Source organism: Strix aluco, chromosome 3 (assembly GCF_031877795.1).
Source record: "Strix aluco isolate bStrAlu1 chromosome 3, bStrAlu1.hap1, whole genome shotgun sequence".
Lineage (NCBI taxonomy): Eukaryota > Metazoa > Chordata > Aves > Strigiformes > Strigidae > Strix > Strix aluco.
The window spans coordinates 126,489,051-126,508,178 of NC_133933.1; the positions used below are offsets into that span (position 1 = coordinate 126,489,051).

At 40.3% G+C, this 19,128-nt stretch overlaps 1 protein-coding gene across 4 annotated transcripts in view; it reads left to right on the plus strand.

The window, feature by feature from the left end:
• The window catches only part of CLIC5 (chloride intracellular channel 5), an 86,427-nt gene that overhangs the window by 21,028 nt on the left and 46,271 nt on the right, over positions 1 to 19,128 (plus strand). Inside the window, exon 1 of one of the 4 annotated variants that reach the window (XM_074820211.1) lies at positions 2,315 to 2,646. The exons of 2 other annotated variants lie outside the window; for them this stretch is intronic. In XM_074820211.1, coding sequence (XP_074676312.1) covers positions 2,584 to 2,646 — 63 coding nt within the window. In that variant the 5' untranslated portion in view covers positions 2,315 to 2,583. Of the gene's footprint in view, positions 1 to 2,314; positions 2,647 to 3,032; positions 3,068 to 19,128 lie in introns of those variants that run through there. One more of the 4 variants, XM_074820213.1, reaches the window with a different exon arrangement.

Consider the following 19,128-nt stretch of genomic DNA (forward strand, 5'->3'; position numbering starts at 1 on the left):
GAATTGCTACATCTAGAGTTTAACTTTCAGAAGCGCAAGGCACGCACAACTTCTGAAGTGGGAGATGACACGTGCATAGAAATCAGGCACTAAAGCCACAGATTTCTTTTACTTAATAATTACAGTGGGATTTGACTGACTATTATAATGTTTTTATCTGAGCTTGTTACTCTGGGCTCTCTTTATTACCAGTGGAAAAAAGTAGGCACTTCTAGGGCACATTTTTTCATTCTAAAATAGATATCTAAATAGGTCACATGCATCACATCTTATAAGTGCCGATATCTTGAATGCTGATTTTAATTAAACATTTTGGTTTAGCATTAGTGGTATTAACCTCCTTACTGTTCTCATAGATGGCAGTATTTTCTCTTCCAGAGGTGATATATACACTCATGTGATATAGATTGTTCAAAGCAGTTCAAACCTGTATCAAAACAGTGTTTTCAATGAGGCTGGAGCTACAGGTAACCTCAGTCAAGATGACCCACTTCCCATTGTTTCCAGGAGTCCTCATTAAAGGGAAATTATGTTGTTACGTGAGGTGCTAAAGCAAAACAATTTTTCAGCAAAAACAAAAGCTTACAGTCGTGGAGTTGATAACATATTTAGGCATGCATTTTAGAGATATGGCAACTACACTTATGTTTTTGGCAGTCTTTTATAACTGTAATATATAATTACAATGCAATGATTCTTTTTGCCACATGTAAGTACACTTAGCCCATGTCCTTGAAAGTTTGCCGGTAGGCCTAAGAATAATTATACTATAAATGTTTGGTAATTAATGTGCCTAGTCCAAAAATTACATGTAAAAATTTGAAATCAAAGGAGTAATAACACTTAATTCTCTTATAGTTAACCTTCCAGTTATTTGAATGAGTGCTAATTAGATCTAAAAACCATAAGCACACTTTTACACTAATTATAATGTTGATTATGTTGTAATTACAGTTGCAAGAGCATAATGAGATTTACTTGTTAACTGTTTCAGTGCTTCATGGAGTGCACATGAGACAGCTGTTGTGGGAAATTCCCGTAGAGCTTACTCAAAGAGCCACAGAGATGTTGGCTGCTACTGCTCTGGACCTGTGTCAAATGCCTAGAGGTCACGGGAGGGAATTAAAGATCATCACGAAAGCCCACACCTAAGAGCACTTTCTGGAAAGGCGAGTGTTTGATCGTGTCAAAACCATACCCGAAAGGCCTCTCTGTGTCAGAAGGAGAAGGTAAAACTGCTCGTGTCTGATGGTGCAAGCTGCCAACAGCCTGCGAGCCAGAGCTGTGGCGGTCCCGAAACAGGGGCAGCAAGCAGGGAGGGCAGAGGTGCAGGAAGGGGCTTCCCGAGGGCAGGAGGGCACCAAGTCCCTCCAGGCAATGATGACAGTGAAGAGGAGGTCCCACCCAGCCCCTTTGCCTTTGTCTGCTCTCCCCTCCTGTGCCAGCACTCCCTTCCTCCACGCCTTTTAGCTGTGTCAGGCCTTTCTGTCCTGTACCACATCTCGCTTAGGGTTGCTGTGTGGCGACCTCTGAGTCACGCAAGGAATGCAGGGCGAAGGAAGGGAGTATAGATGATGACAGTATGTCAATGGCAGGCTGAGGCCCTTCAAAGTTCTCTTCCATACTCCACTCCAGCATATCATCAGTCTCCTGTCCCACCTCTACAATCAACACCCTGAGGGACACACTGAGAAATAGTTAAGGGACCCAAATATTTTAGTTTCCCAGGGCCCTGAAGCTCTTCGTTCCCCTGTGTAACCCCATTCCCGTTCCTCTGCTCCTGAACTCCATCAGGAGTGGTGGGACCACGGGGTGTTTCTCTCACCTGAGTATTCAATTTTGGCTTCTGCACTGCTTTGAACTTCATACAGGTGTTTTTGCCAAGGCAGAGCTCTGCCTTTCTGCATGCTCCTTGCACCGATGCAACAGCTACTGCACAGGGTGAAAAAGTTAGGCTCTTTTTTCCTTGCTATTTCTAGCAGTAACAATATTAGGATTTTGAACAGCTAGAGGCAGGAGAAACAACCTTCAGAAAAGAAGGAAAAAACATCACTGTGGCTTAAAGCAATGAAACCAGCCTGCTGTGGACTTCCCTCTTCCCCTGTCACTGATGCTCCCAGCCATAGAATAAGGGAGGGAACAACAGAAACGCTGAAAACAGGCAAGAGCAGAATTATTTGCTCAGAGACTGATCCTGCCGTAGGTACCAGGAGCTTGTCTCCTCCCCTGTGAGTTAACCCCACCCTCTTGTTTTATGCTCTGGGCTATTTTGGGCAGGCAGTGAGAACTGCAGCTCTGACAGATGAGGATACTGTACCAGAGCACAGCAGCACTTGTTGCTCTGAAGAACTACACGGCCGTAACAGGGACTGCTTCTTTGCTGCCTGCCTTTTTTTAATGATTATTTTTTATTTATTAACCTGCAAACTTGTTTTCTCCACTGGTTTCGAGCTTTATCATTACAAATGATGTTTTAAAAGCTTTGTGAGAGCTGTTTGGAAGGGAAACCTACCCGCTGTGCAGTTGAAACCTCCTTTTGCCACTTAATAGCGGGAGATCAGCTGGTAGCCTTGGGGGTGAAAAATGACAGACTCTGTTCCTGCTAATGGGGAAGGAAAGGACCCTGAAATTGAGCTTTTTGTGAAGGTAAGTTGCACTGTGAACTGGACACTGGTGTGACTCTCGGATCAGCTCAGCTTCTACTGAATAATCAAACTTTAATTTTCTGGCACTGAGCAGAAGTGGCGCTTTGACAGCCTGTTATCTCTTGCACACACGTTCACATTGCTTTCTTCTTCATGACATTAGAATTAGGTAATGTGGAGGGAGAGTCAGAGTTCCTGTATTTTATTGTTATTTCTCTTCTCGTGAGTTTGTCCTGTTATTCTTAGCCTGCTGCTTGCAGTGTACTGTGTCCTAACTTTAGGCTTTAGGTTTTTCACTAAGAATCCTGACTTCTCCATTTTTGGGAAGAGAGCATGAAGAGCAGAGGGGTACCATCATTTGGTCCCTCGGCTGAGGCTGTCAGGTCTGAAACACTACGGACCATAAACCAAAAAGGATTGAGGTAAGCTGGCAGTCTTCTGATTATTTCCTGCAATACTTTTTTCTTTTTTTTTTCTCTTAATAAAATGAAAACTAAATCAGTTTTTACTCTCAGTTTCCTCAGCCCGAAGCTCATTCTGATTTTATACAAGGGTAACTGAGAATAGAAACTGGTTTAATGAAAAGATAGAAAAGTAAGTACACCTGTTATATGGTAGGATTTCAGACTGTCTCAAACTGGGTACATCTATTGGTCTTGGATTATGAAAATCTTACCATTAAAGTCAGTGGCACGGTTCAAACCCATTTCACGTAGTTAATAGCAAACTTCATGCAAACTCTGTCCTAGTGAAAAGCTCAGATTTTTTGATGTTCAGAGCATGTTTCAAAGCCTCTACGTACGTTGAGGCTGAAATCCACTCTGCTGGTATAAAATGCAGGTGTTTGGTCTCTCTGAGACTAAACCATCCCTGTAAATCAATAGGATTATTATTAATATGCAGGAGTTACATCAGACCCTTTGCAAACAGAGCACTGAATGATTGGGAAAGCAAATTCCAGCCCCTCCCTTCTGTCCGGTTGAGGGTATATAATTGCTTTGTACTCCCTGATGGATATTTTGGGCTGTAAGTTGAAATGTCAGCCACATCCCTGATGTGTATACATGGCCTCTTCACACATCTTCCAAAACCAGTCAGTTCAGGTGCAGCCTTTCTGACCAAGCCAGCATTGAGGTGTTTTTCCCTAGCAAACAGATTTTACAAGAATTTCTGGTTCATAAATGCCCAGTAGATCATCTGTGCAGAGCTTAATGTATTAAAATGGACCTGCATGGGTCCATACATCCAGATACCTTGCCTCTTACAAGTTGTTGCTACAAAAGTGAGTTTAATGGAGATGTTTGTGAGCTAAAACGTAGGTTAGTGGTATTGTTTGGCACTCTGTCATCACAAATGTATTCTGGAATGCAAACCTTTAGCTACTGATTTGTTTTAGCTCCCACACTATTTTATTGAGGCTGATATGGGTATTTATGATATATGGTTCTTTGACTGCATCAGCTGTTAAAGTGAAGGTCGTTGCTCAGATTCATTGTGTAAAGTTATGGATCCATAAGTTACTGGAAAAAATTTGCACTGCATTCAACTGAGGCATGCCATCAGCTCAAGATTTATAACTCCAGAAAGAACATTTTTAGTAATGTGACTTCCTGCATAATGCATGTTACAGAATTGCATAGAGACTCACATAAAACTTATAATTTGCAGAGCTGGAGCAAAAGAATTAATTGGTATCTTCCTGGAGACTTTCCATTTAGGTTGAAAAATTGCAATTCTTGATGTTTTGGAAACGTGCCATTAATTTAATTAAAAGTCTAGAAAGTTGTATTGTAAAGTATATAATCAGAGTATTAAATTATACAGCTCAGAAGAGATGAGCTAAAAGTTGAAAAATAGGAGCATATAAGAGAAATATGAACAGATGAAAACTTTTCTGGAGCATGAAATTTAAAAGAATGGAATATTAGTAAGGGGAGATAAACAGGAGGATGATCCAGGAGAGAATCTGCTAAGGAGACGGTGCTTACTCTGTTTTAAGGCTGGAAAGAGGAACAGAAAGGTGGCAACTTCTGGATGAGCATGAGATACTGGGACAAGTGACAAATCTAAATATGCTGGACCATACTTGAGGCAAGTTCTAATAGCAGGAGGTGTTGGGGTCAATGAGTGTTTCATCACTTGATTTTTGTGGAGCTCATACTTCACTCGAGGAAAAGAGTTCTGTCCTGCATCCTTGAATGAGCACACAGCTAGAAAATCCACAGATCATTGAGAAAAATGTAGGGCAGTAGTTGTGGCCTGGAGAAAACTTGTCTTCCACAAGCACAAATAAACCAGAAAGGGTGGTTTTTCACCAGCCTTAGAGTCTCTAATAAAAGCAGTTTCTGTCTCAGGTTAAAAAAAGAAAGGTGTTACACAATTGCTCTATTTCCCTTTTCTATTTAACATCCAGGAGAGCAGGAGCCTTCGAAAGACAAGTAGAGAGATGATTGTAAACAAGAGAGCCGTGCTGTAACCCAATGCAGGTTAGCTATCTCCTGAGCCATGCAGATAGGCTGGGCACCACCAGGGCACCGCCAGCTCAGCCGCCACGGCAGAGACAGGTTAAGTGGTTATCACACCTATTTGTTATCATCCCCATTGATTTTACTCTTTTTCTAACGGTGCCCTAACCTGGATCTGTGAGATATTTTTTTTTTTTTTTTTGTGAACGAGTGTTTGTTCTTGCAAGATGTTTGATTGAGAGTAAACCCACCCAAATCTGGGGCAGGACACAAGCAGAGGGATGGTGAGCATGGGCAGAGCGGAGGAGTGGTGAGGTCTGCTGAGGAGATGGTGCCGCCTTAATCAGATTTGCAGTTTGTGTAAGCAAGCCTTTTGTGAACACTGAAACTCTCCGGCAGCAATTCTCTCTCTAAACTTGTTTGACAAGGAATTGGAAGAGGCTGCCAGAGAAAAAGGCTTGATATGCGGTAGTGCGAGACGCTGGCAGCAGCTTTGGGGAAGTGAGCATCAGGAGGTAGCGCCTGCTCTGTGCTTAACCCAGCTTGTTGTAACTCAGGTTAATTTTAATTCTTTGTCTGCTGGAGAAGCAAAGAGCTTCTGTATAAATGACACCCTGATGGAAGGTATATTTAGCTTTTTCTGGCAGTCTTGCACCTGCATACTTGAACATAATGACTAAACTGAAATGGTGCTCTTTTTACATACAGACTATTAAAATACGTATGGGAGGATCACAGAACTGTTACGGGTTTTTTGCTTGCAGTGGAAACAGGTGTCTGGATGTACATTCCTTGCATTTCAGAATTAGAGTAGTGCCTCATATCTAGAAAGTTAATTTGAAGGGAGATACATTGTAAACATGGAAAACAAAGCATGATACAAATAAGACTTGAGAGTACACCTGTCTATTTGCATTGGTCAGGATGAGTGCAGTCTAGAAAGCAAACAAACCACAGGAATGGTCCAAAGTACATTTGATTTTAAAAAACTTCCTGTTAATCCATGTTTCTGACAATCAAAAGATGGTAGCATCATCACGGTAGTAGAAGAATGAGTGGTGAGCTGGCAGTCATTTCTGCAAGGAGTCATTGTTGTGGTATTGAGTAATTAACATCCTGGATATGTTCATCAGCTCAGGTGTGCAAGAGCTTTTAATTAGAAGGTGTAAGGCTTTACTTCACAAGGTGTTTAACCGGAGTCACACTGAATACCCATCTAGAAGATGGTGCTTGAACTCATGAAGGTGCTTCATGAAGGTGCTTGCAAGTGTAAGAAATAAGAGAGATCTCTCAAAGGCCTTCATCTTCCACACTCGCTGATTCAGACATTGAACATATTCCCATCTGCCAGCTGAAGGCATAAAGGCATAAAACGCACTGACCACTCTCAGCCTGTTCCTCCGATTAGGAGCTGAGCGTTGTGCATGACCAGGCACAGTGATGGTGTATTTGCAATGTCTCAGGAATACAGTACCATCCAAGGTATGGTTTAAAGACTAACAGCATCGAAGTATTTGTAGGGCCCCTTACGGTCATTTCTTGTTGGAGGATTATCACAAAGAGAAGAGGTTAGTCCTGGTATGCTCACAGTCTCCTGGAGTAGCAAACAGACACGCAAGGAACCTATGAGCTCTTTGTCACCTCCAATGGTTTCATTTCATGGAGTTTTCTGTGTCTGTTAGGAGTATGTTTAAAAGTGATGGCAAGATTTGGCACCAAACTTATGATCCCTGAATGAATCGGTCAGTCAGAGAGCCTGGCGCTCTGCTGAAAGAGCCAGGACGAAGCAGTCAGCCTGATGATTTAGTGTGCTCCATCTAAAGTCCAGGAGTCGCTGCTCTCGGGAGGGTGTAGATGCCCTTCTCCTCTCATTTAGACACAATTATCCCTGAAATCCCACAGAGATGCAAGATTTTATGCACTCTGGGATTTATTTTTGTGCATTTTCTGGATTTTTTTTTTTAAAAGTTATCTCTGATGAAAGGTGATTTCAAACTAACCCTGGATTTTGGAGAACTGCTCCAATGTAGCCTTAAAGGAAGATATAAATAAAAATGTTACTCCTGGTACAAACAATCATTCCCCACTATTAAGGCTTTTGTAGTTCTAAAGTAAGAGAGTCACTGTTATAAGAAAACTGATTTCAGTTTCAGAATTTTGAGGTTATCAAAACCAATAATGGCTTTATAAAGTGGGAGAGAGAACTTGACAGGAAAGTTTTAACCCATTATAACAATACAGGCTCTGTATTTTTTGAGTCATAGACTACCCTCAAGAAATATTTTGATGATGAGTAGAAATCACAATCAGATTTGGAAGGCACAAAGTTAATTTCTGTTTCTTGAGAAGTGTGAGTATTTTGTTAGGTATTATGAACTCAGCTTTTGGCTTCCATACAAAATCATTCTTAAGTTCAGCAAAACTTTCTAGGTAAAGAGGAAATAACAGAGAGGCAAGCACACGGAAGAATAATGATACTGAAATATCTGGTTCAACCTGTCTGGTGGTCCAAGACTCGCAATAACATTTTTTTGGATCCTTGGTCATGTGGTTGGCCAAGCCTTTCAGGTTTCAAGAGGGACATGGCCACCCTAAAAAGCAGACACGGGTACTGTGTGCAGTCTCTGCCAGGTTTCAGCTGTCACCCTGGAAGTGGTGTGAGCATGTGGGGTTATGGATCTTGCATTTTTCATCTATTTGGAGATGTCAAGCAGATGATGGGCGCTGCAGTTCATGCCTCTTCCAAACTTATTTTGGTGAGGCAGTGTATGATCAGCAGCCTAAGTCTCCTCTTCTAGTGTGCTGGCCTTGTGCATTGGTATTAAGGTTACCAAATTTACAAGGTTTACTAGTAGTCCAGACATCAACATATATACTGGGAATAAAACAGTTTTACTAGGTTTGTTTAAACATCTATAAATGTGTTTGAGAAGCTCCATGCAGGGGGACTCAGGTGTTTCAGCGTAATTCTGACTCAGTTCCTGTTTTGCTTAGACCTTTTCAAATCAGGACTGACTGGGTTGAAGCCCATAGTTTTTATGTATTTATGAAATGGGTACAAGAAGAGAGTCAGGCCTCCTGAATTTGAATCACAAATAGTAACTCCACTACAGACCCAGTTAAATCAGGGAAATGCTGTCTGGACCAGTAGTTACTTCTCTGGTCTTTTTATTAACCATTTTCAATAAAATAATAAAAATAATAGTCAAGAGAAAACCATCTATCTTGGCAAGATCTAATTTTGCTTTAATCTTGTTTAAAAAAATTCAATGAATTAACAAATAGCTGCCTAGCAAATGTTTTAAAATTACAAGTTTCTTGTTTTCCCTTGTGATGAAGAAAAACAATACTTTAAAGAAGCTTCAGCCTGAGTTATACAACCCAGAGTCTGTATGTCTGTGTGACTGTTTTCTCTCTGAGCATTTGCAGGTTTTGTTTTGCATCAAGACAAGTGCCTCATTGGTGGGAATATTAGAGACAGGCAGTGAATAGTTTAAGCAGGCCAAACTTATAAAAGGACTTGGCAGGGATATAATCACTATCCTTGCCACCTTGAACCTAGTCTGGAATGCTTTTAGGATTGCTTGGGAAACTGGATCTCAAGTTCAGAAGCGATTTTCAACTATGTCTCTTTCTGCTTAAGTTCATGATCTAATCATTAGTTTATAGCTAAAGATGACTGACACCCTTATCTGCCATGGTTTGGGTTTTTTTCCTCATATAAATGGCTGTGACTACTTGCTTTTTATTAAACTCGATGGCATCAATATATATGTTAATTGTGACCCAAACATCTGGTAAAAATGAAACATATTCAAATACTTTGTTGAATATGTATAAACTCCATCTACTAACTTCTTCCTTTATTCCAGTTTTTCTGAGCCACATAGTCAAATCAGGTACAATATTTTAAGTCCACCATGAAGAATTGGTGATATTCATAATTATTATTGCTTGTACTTAGAAACAGCCATCAGTATGCTTTGGGTGCTCTAAGTTTAGCTGCAGATTGCTCTTTTTCCATCTCTGGCAGCACATGTCTCATCAGGCTCACAGGTTGTTGTGTCATGGTTCAACGATGACAGTGAAGCTCCAGTAAGTGTCCCCAGGAAACTTTTACTGGCAATATATGGCTCTGCTGCAGCTATTCCAGAACAGCAAATGTCACAGAGATCGTTTGACATAGCATCCCAAAAATATACAGGGATCCTTTCCAAGAGAGCCAGTAGGAAGTACGTCTGCCTGTGCTCCAAAGTTAAATGTTAGTATTAGTTCACCTGGCTATGTCAAATATATTTTGATGGAAGGCTGTGTAAGAATTGTTTAGGGTAACATATTGATCGTTACAGCAACAATATTACTTAGTGCCTGGATGACACCTAATTCTTAAAAATCTGGCAGGTATCAGCAAAATAATGTCAGCAGTGCTGCAAAGAGATGATATAAAAACTAATATTTCCATTTTGCAGCTAAGAGCTCTGGTATAAGATTTTCCAAATTACTCTTTTTTTTTTTTTTTTTTTTTTTAACAGAGTCAGATATTAAAGGGCTGTGAGTTTGTGTGTTAGTTTTATACATGAATAAAAGGTTTGAATGATACTTTTCTTTTTTTCAGCAAAGGCTGACTCAAAGTCGTAGGGAGAATCAGTTGGAATAAGGAAGGGTTTGGTTTTGTGCTGGATTCATACTGTGTTAAAATCTATAAATCTTATGAGAACCAGGAAATCAGAGCAGGTACCTAAAATGCTATAGTTGGTACTCTGAAAATAGCTTCAAGTGGTTTGTTTGGCACAGTAAAGTTTAACGCTGACAAAGTCCAAAATAGATGCTTATTCCCTTTCCTTCTTTGCCCCTTGCTCTCCCTATTTGTTTGCACTTCTGTATTGCTGACATGCAGTAAAACTCATCTAGATGTGATAACAGTGATATATGTGTACATCTGGAGCTATGAGTTAAAAAGATATTTGATTGTTGTAGGTCTGAGTTTAATCAGCATCATGTATTCCTGGCAGGATTTTTTATATTAGAGTTAAGAGTTGGAAATTATTACAGTGGAACAAAAGTAATTCAAAATTTATTCAGCTGTGTTTTGAAGTTCCAAAGCCAGTAATTTTATCTAATAATACCTAAGGGTAGAACTTTCTGTAACTGATTACATTTACAGCATGTCATTGCTCTTTGCTATGCAACTTTTGATTGCAAGCTCACACTTAAATGTAGAACAGGATGTTTCCTCTGACTCTGTTAATTTAAATGACTCTTTGTAAATGAGTATTATTCGGTCCCTCTCAAATATAATTCCATAACTTATCTTTTAGAGTGTTTATGTTTTTACCCTTCTATATGTATAATTTTTTAATGGTCGTGTTCACTGGCTGAAGTGGATCTTCCATGATATAACACAGATTCCTCTTTGATTCAGTGACTCTGTTGCACCACAGAAACTGCATGGCGGCAGTATAAGAGAGGATGTGCTCAGAAAAGAGACTGGGGCATGAAGCACCTGAGATACCATCCTGTAATGCACCGTAACAAAGTTTTGCCATGTTAAAATGGCCCCAAGTGTTGTCAAAATCTAAATCGACATATTTTTGGCTTTCCATTCCGTGTTTCAGCACTTTATCTTAATACAGAGCAACAGCCACAGCTCCAACCAGGTGGAAACTCTGATTTGTGTCTTTTTTGTCAACTCTAATCAAAATATGAAAAGGTCCTGCCATGCCAATTCTGCAGCGTGTGAAGCTTAGTAATATTGCGGGGTTACCACCCAAGTTCTTGGGAGGCTTTATTTACTTTTTTGCTCTTCTGTCTCCTTCAGTGGCCTGAGGCAAGTTATTCAGGCTCTACTCACCTTGATAAAATGGTGATACTAGTCCTTCTCCACCAGATGTGGACACGCTGTGGCAGCAGGGAACATTCTTCACCCTCATCCCCAGCATGGCGTCCTGAACACCACTTAAAACAGAAACATGTGATGGGATCAGGTCACTGATGTAGAACTGTCTCATAATATACTGAAAATCTTGATTTCCTGGACACAAAAACCAGAGGAAATTGGACATTGGTCTGCTCTCAGGTACAGGCTGTTGGGTGCTTTATGAAGTGCCTGGACATGAGCTGGCTCTAGCCCAGAGTTCATGCAGCTGTGTTCGTGCCGTGCTGTGCCCAGCCAGGTAGTGGTGTGGTGGGGAGCTCAGTTTGAGCTGCCTTCCACAGCAGATGAGCCAAAGCTCCTTTCTCCTGGCACCCTGTCCACTCTTTCCTGCCCTTCTTTTTCATTCTCAGGGTCTTCTATCTTCTGTAGTACCTTCTTTTTCAACTTCTCTGTTTTTTCTGCTTGTTCTCACATGCGTTCAGACTTAAAAATTTAATACCAGTGTCCTAATTCCCATGATTTCTGTGTTGGTCCCCAGGGTACTCTGGCTCAACTTCTGCCTAAGAGGTATTGTATATCCGGAGCTTGGGTGCTTCTCCAATTTTTTTCCTATGCACCTGATTGCCAGAAGATGTTGAAATAGCTCCTTTATATGTATTTCTGGCAACTGCATAAAACTGAGATAAAGCACTAACTGAAATGTATTTCACGAGGGTTGTGTTGTAATAACTTATTAATGCCTCTATAGGACAGTAGGAGTTGAACCTACCCCTGCTACAGCTACTTTGATGTAAATGACATTATGTTAAGGATGAAGTTGCTCAGATAGTGATAGTTTGCTCTTCTAAATCCTCATTCTTGATAGTCACTAATTTTGTGTGCAGAGCAAATGACAGAAGCCCATGGCATTCACCTGTATGTGCTTGATGCAAAATGTAATAAGAATGTTCAAAGCCTAATATTCAAGGCCGAAGCTGATTTTAATTTACTTTAAATTCTATAAAACTTGAATTTCACATATTTAAAACTTGCAAAGATTATATATAAGAATAGTAATTTTTTTTCCTCCTCATGTAAGTCAGTCTGTAAAAAAAGCCATCTCTTGACTATTTTTGTTGCTTCTCTTGCATTTGTTGGTTTCCTCTGGACTAAGAAAATATTATCATGACTCAGTTCACCATTCACCCATATTTCAGGTGTTAATACCTGTTCATGATACTGGGAATGGAGTTGACACACAGAGGAGGTTTGCTTGATTTAGGTATGGCTTTAGTTTCCCTTTCTGTTAACCACAAAGATGCCAAAACAGATATAAAGTTTTCTAACTTCTGCTGCTAATAAAGACATATACGTATAATGCTCTGCTGTTTGGAAAAGGGCTAATCACCTCCAAAGAGTGTGTGCTGCTGCAGGCTAGCGGTGGAGTTTGAAGTATGATGAGCTAATCCATGGAGATGTATGCTCTATCTCAGAAAACATTTGACAGCTAAGCTCAACTGTCTGCAATTCAGAAAATACAGTTTAGCATAGGTTTTAAATGTTCAGCAGTTTGTTTGTTTGTTTGTTTTAAACATTTAGTAGTAAAACACAGAGTGATAATAGAAGATCTATAGCCTTCCTAGATGCTGGTAGCTATTAAGCATACTTAGACCCCAGTTCTGCAAAGGAGGCTGTGCAGGCTGCTCCACACTTTGGCAGCCATCTCTGAACATGATTCTCTTTGCAAAACCCAGTCTCTGAGATAAAAACCAGAGGACTTTTAAGAGCAATTCTGAAGTGCTTTACAGTCCTGGTCAGCACTTTGCAGGTGCAGAAGCCGAGAAGTGGTGACCTTGTGCAAGGAGGTCCAGCACGAACACCACTCTGGTCCTGTGCTCCATCCTTTAGGCATAGCTCTGTCTTTTGGTTTTTATACAGCACTTAGCACAACTGATTCAGTGTTCATATGCCACACCTCCTTAGTAATTCACAGTAAATATTCCAATAATAAATACACAAATTATGCTAGTCACAGCTATGCTTTTTTTTTTTTTTTGTTCCTTTGCTATTAGTAGGGAGGGGTCGAGGTTTAGATTATCTTTTGGCTGGCTATTTTAGCTGCATACAGAGCTAATGTGTGTTATGATATTGGAAAAGATGTAAAGAAGAATAATTCTAAGGCTTAAAAAATACTTACGACTGCCATCCTTAAGGCAGTCTTTATCATTTAAGTAAAAGACCAAATGTCGCTTGACTGCACTATTAAATGTATCTGAGGAGGCTTTTTAATATAGACATATAACAAGACATATCAAAAGTTAGTTAAGGTCAGATGTAGTCAAGTTAGAAAGAAACTTAATAGTAAGTGTAAAGGTTGGAAACCATTGGAATGAACCACAAAAGAAGTCATGCCCTTTCTTCTGGTTTATGTCAAGACTAGATATGCTGTAATGAAACAGATATAGTTAGAGTCAATAAAGGAATAAACAAGCCATAAAATCTACAAACCAGGAAGGCATTGCAATGGAGGATATCTTGACAAACCAGAACAAGGCTTGGTTCAAGCACAGAAGAAACCTTTGATTTCCGTGTCTCTGAAAGACAGCACAAATTGGTTGAAGCCAGCCTGATGGGAATGATGTTTGGAGGCTGTTTGAGTGTCTTAAAATATGTCTTGGTGTTCTGGGTGTGATAATGGGATGTGATTAGTTCAGGTGGTGGTTAAATACGTGATTGCTTATCTTTGTCTGGATATGCAAGGCCAGACTTCAGAAGGGCCTCCAAAGGCTGAGCAGATGCTGGCTTGGCCGGGGCTCTGAATGCTGTCAGTATGGGTCAGACCCTGAGAATGAGGTGAAGAAAGAGCTAAACTGGGAGATATGAGAGCTGAATTCCCTTTCTGTCTGTCACTGCCTAAGTCATGCCTCATCCCCATGCCCTGGCTTCATTTCCTATGAAACATTTGCACCAACGTTCATTTTCATATCTGTGTATCCCAGTAGCTTGTCCAGCTAAAATTGCATTCCTTCTTTTCTCTTTACATAGATGAATGACTGTAACAGCTACTCAAGCATTGTGGTTTAACTCCTCACAAAATACAGAATTAATTCTCAGGTCAGGCAGGTGCTTCTCTATATCAATTGCCAGGTTTTTCCTCCCCATGACATTTTAACACCCAAATAATCATCCTGAACCTTGCCACCCATTGCATATAGCTATTGTTGGTTTAGGTGCTGGTGTGTGTCTGTACCTGTGTATTGTCCGAAACAAGTGGAAATCAGAGAAACCAGCCTCGATGCATCATCACTATTGTTGTCAGTGTTTTTCTAGATTGTGATTCAATTTGTGTGGGTCAACAGGCACGTTGTGTTACTGCTTTCCTTTTGCTTTTAGCTGCTGAATGGGCAGCTTCAAACAGATACGAATGCATATCATGGGAGGAAATTATTTTCTTTCACTGCCCTGTGTTTTGTGATGAGCCATTGCTGCTGATTCAGTGTGCAACTGGAGATCTGTTTGGTTTGTTTATTTTATTTATAGTATTTTTTAAAAAGCTGTTCCTGGATGAAGAGGGGTTGAATCATGGAATATTCCTGCAGGTTATAGGATCTCTCAGAATGGCAATTTTAATTGTTTTTTTCTGTGCCCAGTTCTTTCAAATGTTCAGGACATGCCAGAAAGATCCAGTGCTCCAAACCCCTTCATTATTAAGCCTTTATTCAGACTTCCATTAGCATTTGGATCAATTTAATTTACTTTTCTTCTCTGACTGTTGACTTGCCCATGCAGTTTGGCAGGGAATAGTATTTTTGCCTTGATTAACTGAGTTGTCTTTTCTTGTATTGAGGTGCTCTAACTTTGAATTTTTGGTTTTGTTTTCTTTCTAAAGTCAATATATCTGACCCCCAGATCCAGTTCTAGAGATGGGTCTTGTCTGAGGTTCAAAAATGATCTGTTGCTTCCTCTGCATTAAGCACTCACCCTGCTCCAAGACGGAGCCATGAGGATCTCCTCAGAGTGCATGAATGCAATCTTTTGGGGTTCAGTTAATCTCCAAGTACATATTTCTCTAAACACTCTGTAAGTCTTACTTCTCACTATTCAATCTGTAATAAAGGCAGATGAACATACATGGAAGACTTGTTGCAGACTGGGAAGTATGTACCTGCCATCCTGCTATGCTGAAACCAGCAGCCCTATGATATGTGTCTACTGTGACACCTCATCCTCTTACTGGGCTGAGCATAATCTCTGCCTGATGCTTCAATGTTTATCTCAAAAGAGATGATTCTACTAGAACAATAATAATTTTTAAAAGTGCTGATTGTAGACAGCTGCTCAGGTCCAACCTTGGAGAGCCTGGGAAGGATGTGACCAGGAGGGGAACTTAGAGAAAGTGCAGTCCCACTCTTCTGACAAAGAGACAAACCTTGAAATGTCGATTTTGTTTTTCAGGGGAAGCAAATGCTTCTCTCCCCTGACCTTGGCCACCGCTCCCAGCCCCATCTGAGCATGTGGCAGCACCTTGCTGCAGCTCCCATGGTCAAGAAGGGCTTTTCATAATTAGCCCCTGTATATCTCTTCCACTCTGGGCACAAAGGGTTATTTTTTAAAATTTATTTTTAAAAGTTATTTAAATATTTTATTTATTTAAGTACTTATTTAACATTTATTTAAAGCCATATCCAGGACCTTTGAGAGTGAGTGCAGTTAGTAGTAATCACATTGTGCCACGCTGTCAGAAAGAGGGTTTTTGTACTGGCTGGTGTTTAGCTCTTCATTGGAAGTATGAATTTACAGGGCTTCTCTGTATGTGTTATTCTGCAAGAACCACCTGTGTGCTTGGCATTTCACAATAATAGAAAAAAATCTCAAGTTCAGAGAAAATTATAAGTAAACATGAAAAAATAGCTAATTCTTCAGAGGTTATTCAGGTACTTGAGTGAATTGGGCCTAGCTATACACAAATATATATAAAATGGTCAGAAATTCTCTTGCCAAATGCTAGTTTCTCAATTACTTCATTAACCTGGATGTTCCAATAAGCTTTTCTCAGCGGATGCTCGGCATATGGAGTTCAAATAGTGTTCTCCAGATTGCAGTTGTTAGGCTAACAGCTCTCCGACAGCCTGCAAATGGATACTGCTGCCTTCTCTGAGCAGTCACACAGGATAAAACAAAATGCTGCCAGAGAAACTTCCTAAACAAAGCAGGGTGAGATTCAGCCCTTCTCTAGATATGGTGGTTAGGCCCAATTGCCTGTCTAAGAGTGTATCACCAGAAGATGGTAAGGTGTGAATTATAGTTGATTAACCATGCTGGGAAACAGATTAACCATGCCTGTTAACAGATTGCACAACAAACTGTAAATATAAAATAAATCTCTAAAGATAAAATAGTTTATATAAAAAGTAAAACTGTAACTATGAAATATAAAACTGTAAATATAAAATATATAGAATTGGAGTAGACTAGAAAGATTGTAGATTAATCGCATGAAATCTCTGTCTAATCCATCTAGAATAAAATCTAGGTCTGAAGCATGAGCATGGCATAGGAAGTACAATGTGCCCCTATCACAGCACAAAATACAGCTCTATCAGCCCAAACCTGAGTGTTCAGATTAAACAAATTTTAGCAACCATTAAGTGAACATTTTCCTGTAGAACAGACAATAGGACCAAGAAGGTTCTGATGATATTTTATGTCTATTTTGTTAAGCCTGAGAGAGGAAAAACTGTGAGAAAGAACTTGTTTGTAAGAGTGCCAAGTGGTGATTAGGTCTGCAGCATTGCTAATCATGAAATCAGAGGAAAGCAGGATAAAGGTTTGACTTACAGAGTTTAGTTGGAGACTGTCTTCAGAGGAAAAGGAGATGACACCTTTTTATGAACTTAATGATAAACGGGTGAAAGGACTTACAGGGCATGATCCCTGTGTCATGCTCCATTTCCACCACATCAAATGGGATTTGTTTAATTTGAATAAGGCAGCTGGGTGATAATGTCAGAGAAATAGAGTGGACAGTCAGGGGAAGGGACAGAAGGTGGGGGAAGATTTAATAGAATCACAGAATGGTTTGGGTTGGAAGGGACCGTAAAGACCATCTAGTTCCAACCCCCCTGCCATGGGCAGGGACACCTTCCACTAGCCCAGGTAGCTCAAAGCCCCGTCCAACCTGGCCTTGAACACTTCCAGGGAGGGGGCAGCCACAGCTTCTCTGGGCAACCTGTGCCAGTGCCTCACCACCCTCACAGTAAAGAATTTCTTCCTTAAATCTAATCTAAATCTACCCTCTTTCAGTTTAAAACCATTATCCCTCATCCTATCCCTACACCCCATGATCAAGAGTCCCTCCCCAGCTTTCCTGTATCCCCTTTAAGTACTGGAAGGCTGCTATAAGGTCTCCCCAGAACCTTCTCTTCTCCATGCTGAGCAACCCCAACTCTCTGAACCTATCTTCATAAGGGAGGTGCTTCAGCCCCCTGAGCATCTTCGTGGCCTCCTCTGGAACCACTCAAGCAGGTCCGTGTCCTTCTGATGTTGGGGGCCCCAGAGCTGGACACAGCACTGGAGGGGGGGGTCGTTTCGGTGTTGCTGTCACCGACTTGGTTGGTGAGGCCAGTGAACAGGGTATGTATTATTTTTGTGGGAGAAAGAGAGTGAGCAAGAGAGATCTGGGGAGATGGTTACTGATTGCTTCTGAGACAAGTATGATGGGAAAGAATAGGCTGGAGAAGAGTTATGCTGTACAACCATGGTGGGGTCATTGCTAGTCTTCTTGGAGAGCGGTCCACTTGGAGGGTTTAGGGCCTGGGTGAGAGAGGGACTCAGGAGTGATGAGAATAAAAAAAATAAAAATTGTACTGAGAATAGACAGCATGGTCAAGGATCCCAGAAGGAAGAGGACAGTAAGAGGTAAAGAGGGGCTAGGAAAATTACAATGGCATAATTAAGTCAGATTTTGTATAAATGAAAGAAAAGTAATAATTATTTTAATAAATAGCATTGAATTAAACTTAATTAAGGGTTTTTTTTATGCTGGATAACAGGATAAAATGAAATTAGAGGAAATTCAGTTTGACCATCAAGTCAAAATGTGTTTTGAGAAAATTGTCAAAACCGTTTCCTAGGGGAAGTTTGTAAAGCAACATCACTGGAACATTTCAAACTGACCCAAACAGTAGAGACACAGAGATTTAAGAAATCATCCTGCACTGAGATGGCGAATAGACAAGAAATGTGATCCAAACTCCACTCACTGATCCAACTGTTTTTTCTATTCACAACATTTATCATACATTAGTTTAAGAAGTCTGTGCTGTGAAATACCTGTAAATTGTACTTCTACTAGTATACACACCTATTCAAAATTTCTCAGTAGCTTTTGGAAAGCATCACTTTTTTTTTTTTTCTTGAGCTTTTGATATTGAAAATGCAGATTGTTTTGCTTTTAGATGAGTCACAAGGAATGTTTGCTTGCTCTTTGTGTGTACGTCTTAGACTCTTGTTTTTGTTACAGGTATTTACATTTACAAACTCAGAACTTGCTCTCTGTTTCTTGTTTAATAAAATATTCAGAGAGAGCTTCATTTCCCTCCTTTTTAGATGGCTATCAGCAAAGCCTACCTTGTACTGCAACAGCCCTTTAATGGCTAAATTTGTCTGTGTAAGTGATGGGGTGAGCAAATACAGCAGTTTTGGCAGGTAAAAAAATACTAAAGGTGAAAAAATATCCCCTAAGCACTAAACTCTGTAATGATTTCTCTGTGAGTAGCTGAGAACCAGAAAATTTGTTTATATTGCATTTGTATTCTCATGGCAGTAAGGCTTGGTCCAAATTTTTACTGAAGCTTGCATTGGGTTGCATTGTGAAGTCATACTGAGACGCAAACATCAAACAAAAGACTAGTTTGAGCCTGTGACGTGCTGCTCCTTTGCAATGCAACTTGATCTGCTTTCAGTGGAAGTCGTAAACATTCATTGCATCTCAGGGTGCAACTTCTCTCATACCCTCAGCAGCGCCATTAACTTTGGAGATGCAAAAGGAAATAGAAAGACCCAAGTCCTGCCCACTGCAGGATAGCTCCTGAGAGTTACTGATTGCTCTTTCATCCCATTTAAAGTCACTGAAGAGCGATATTTTTATGATGTTAAATAAGAT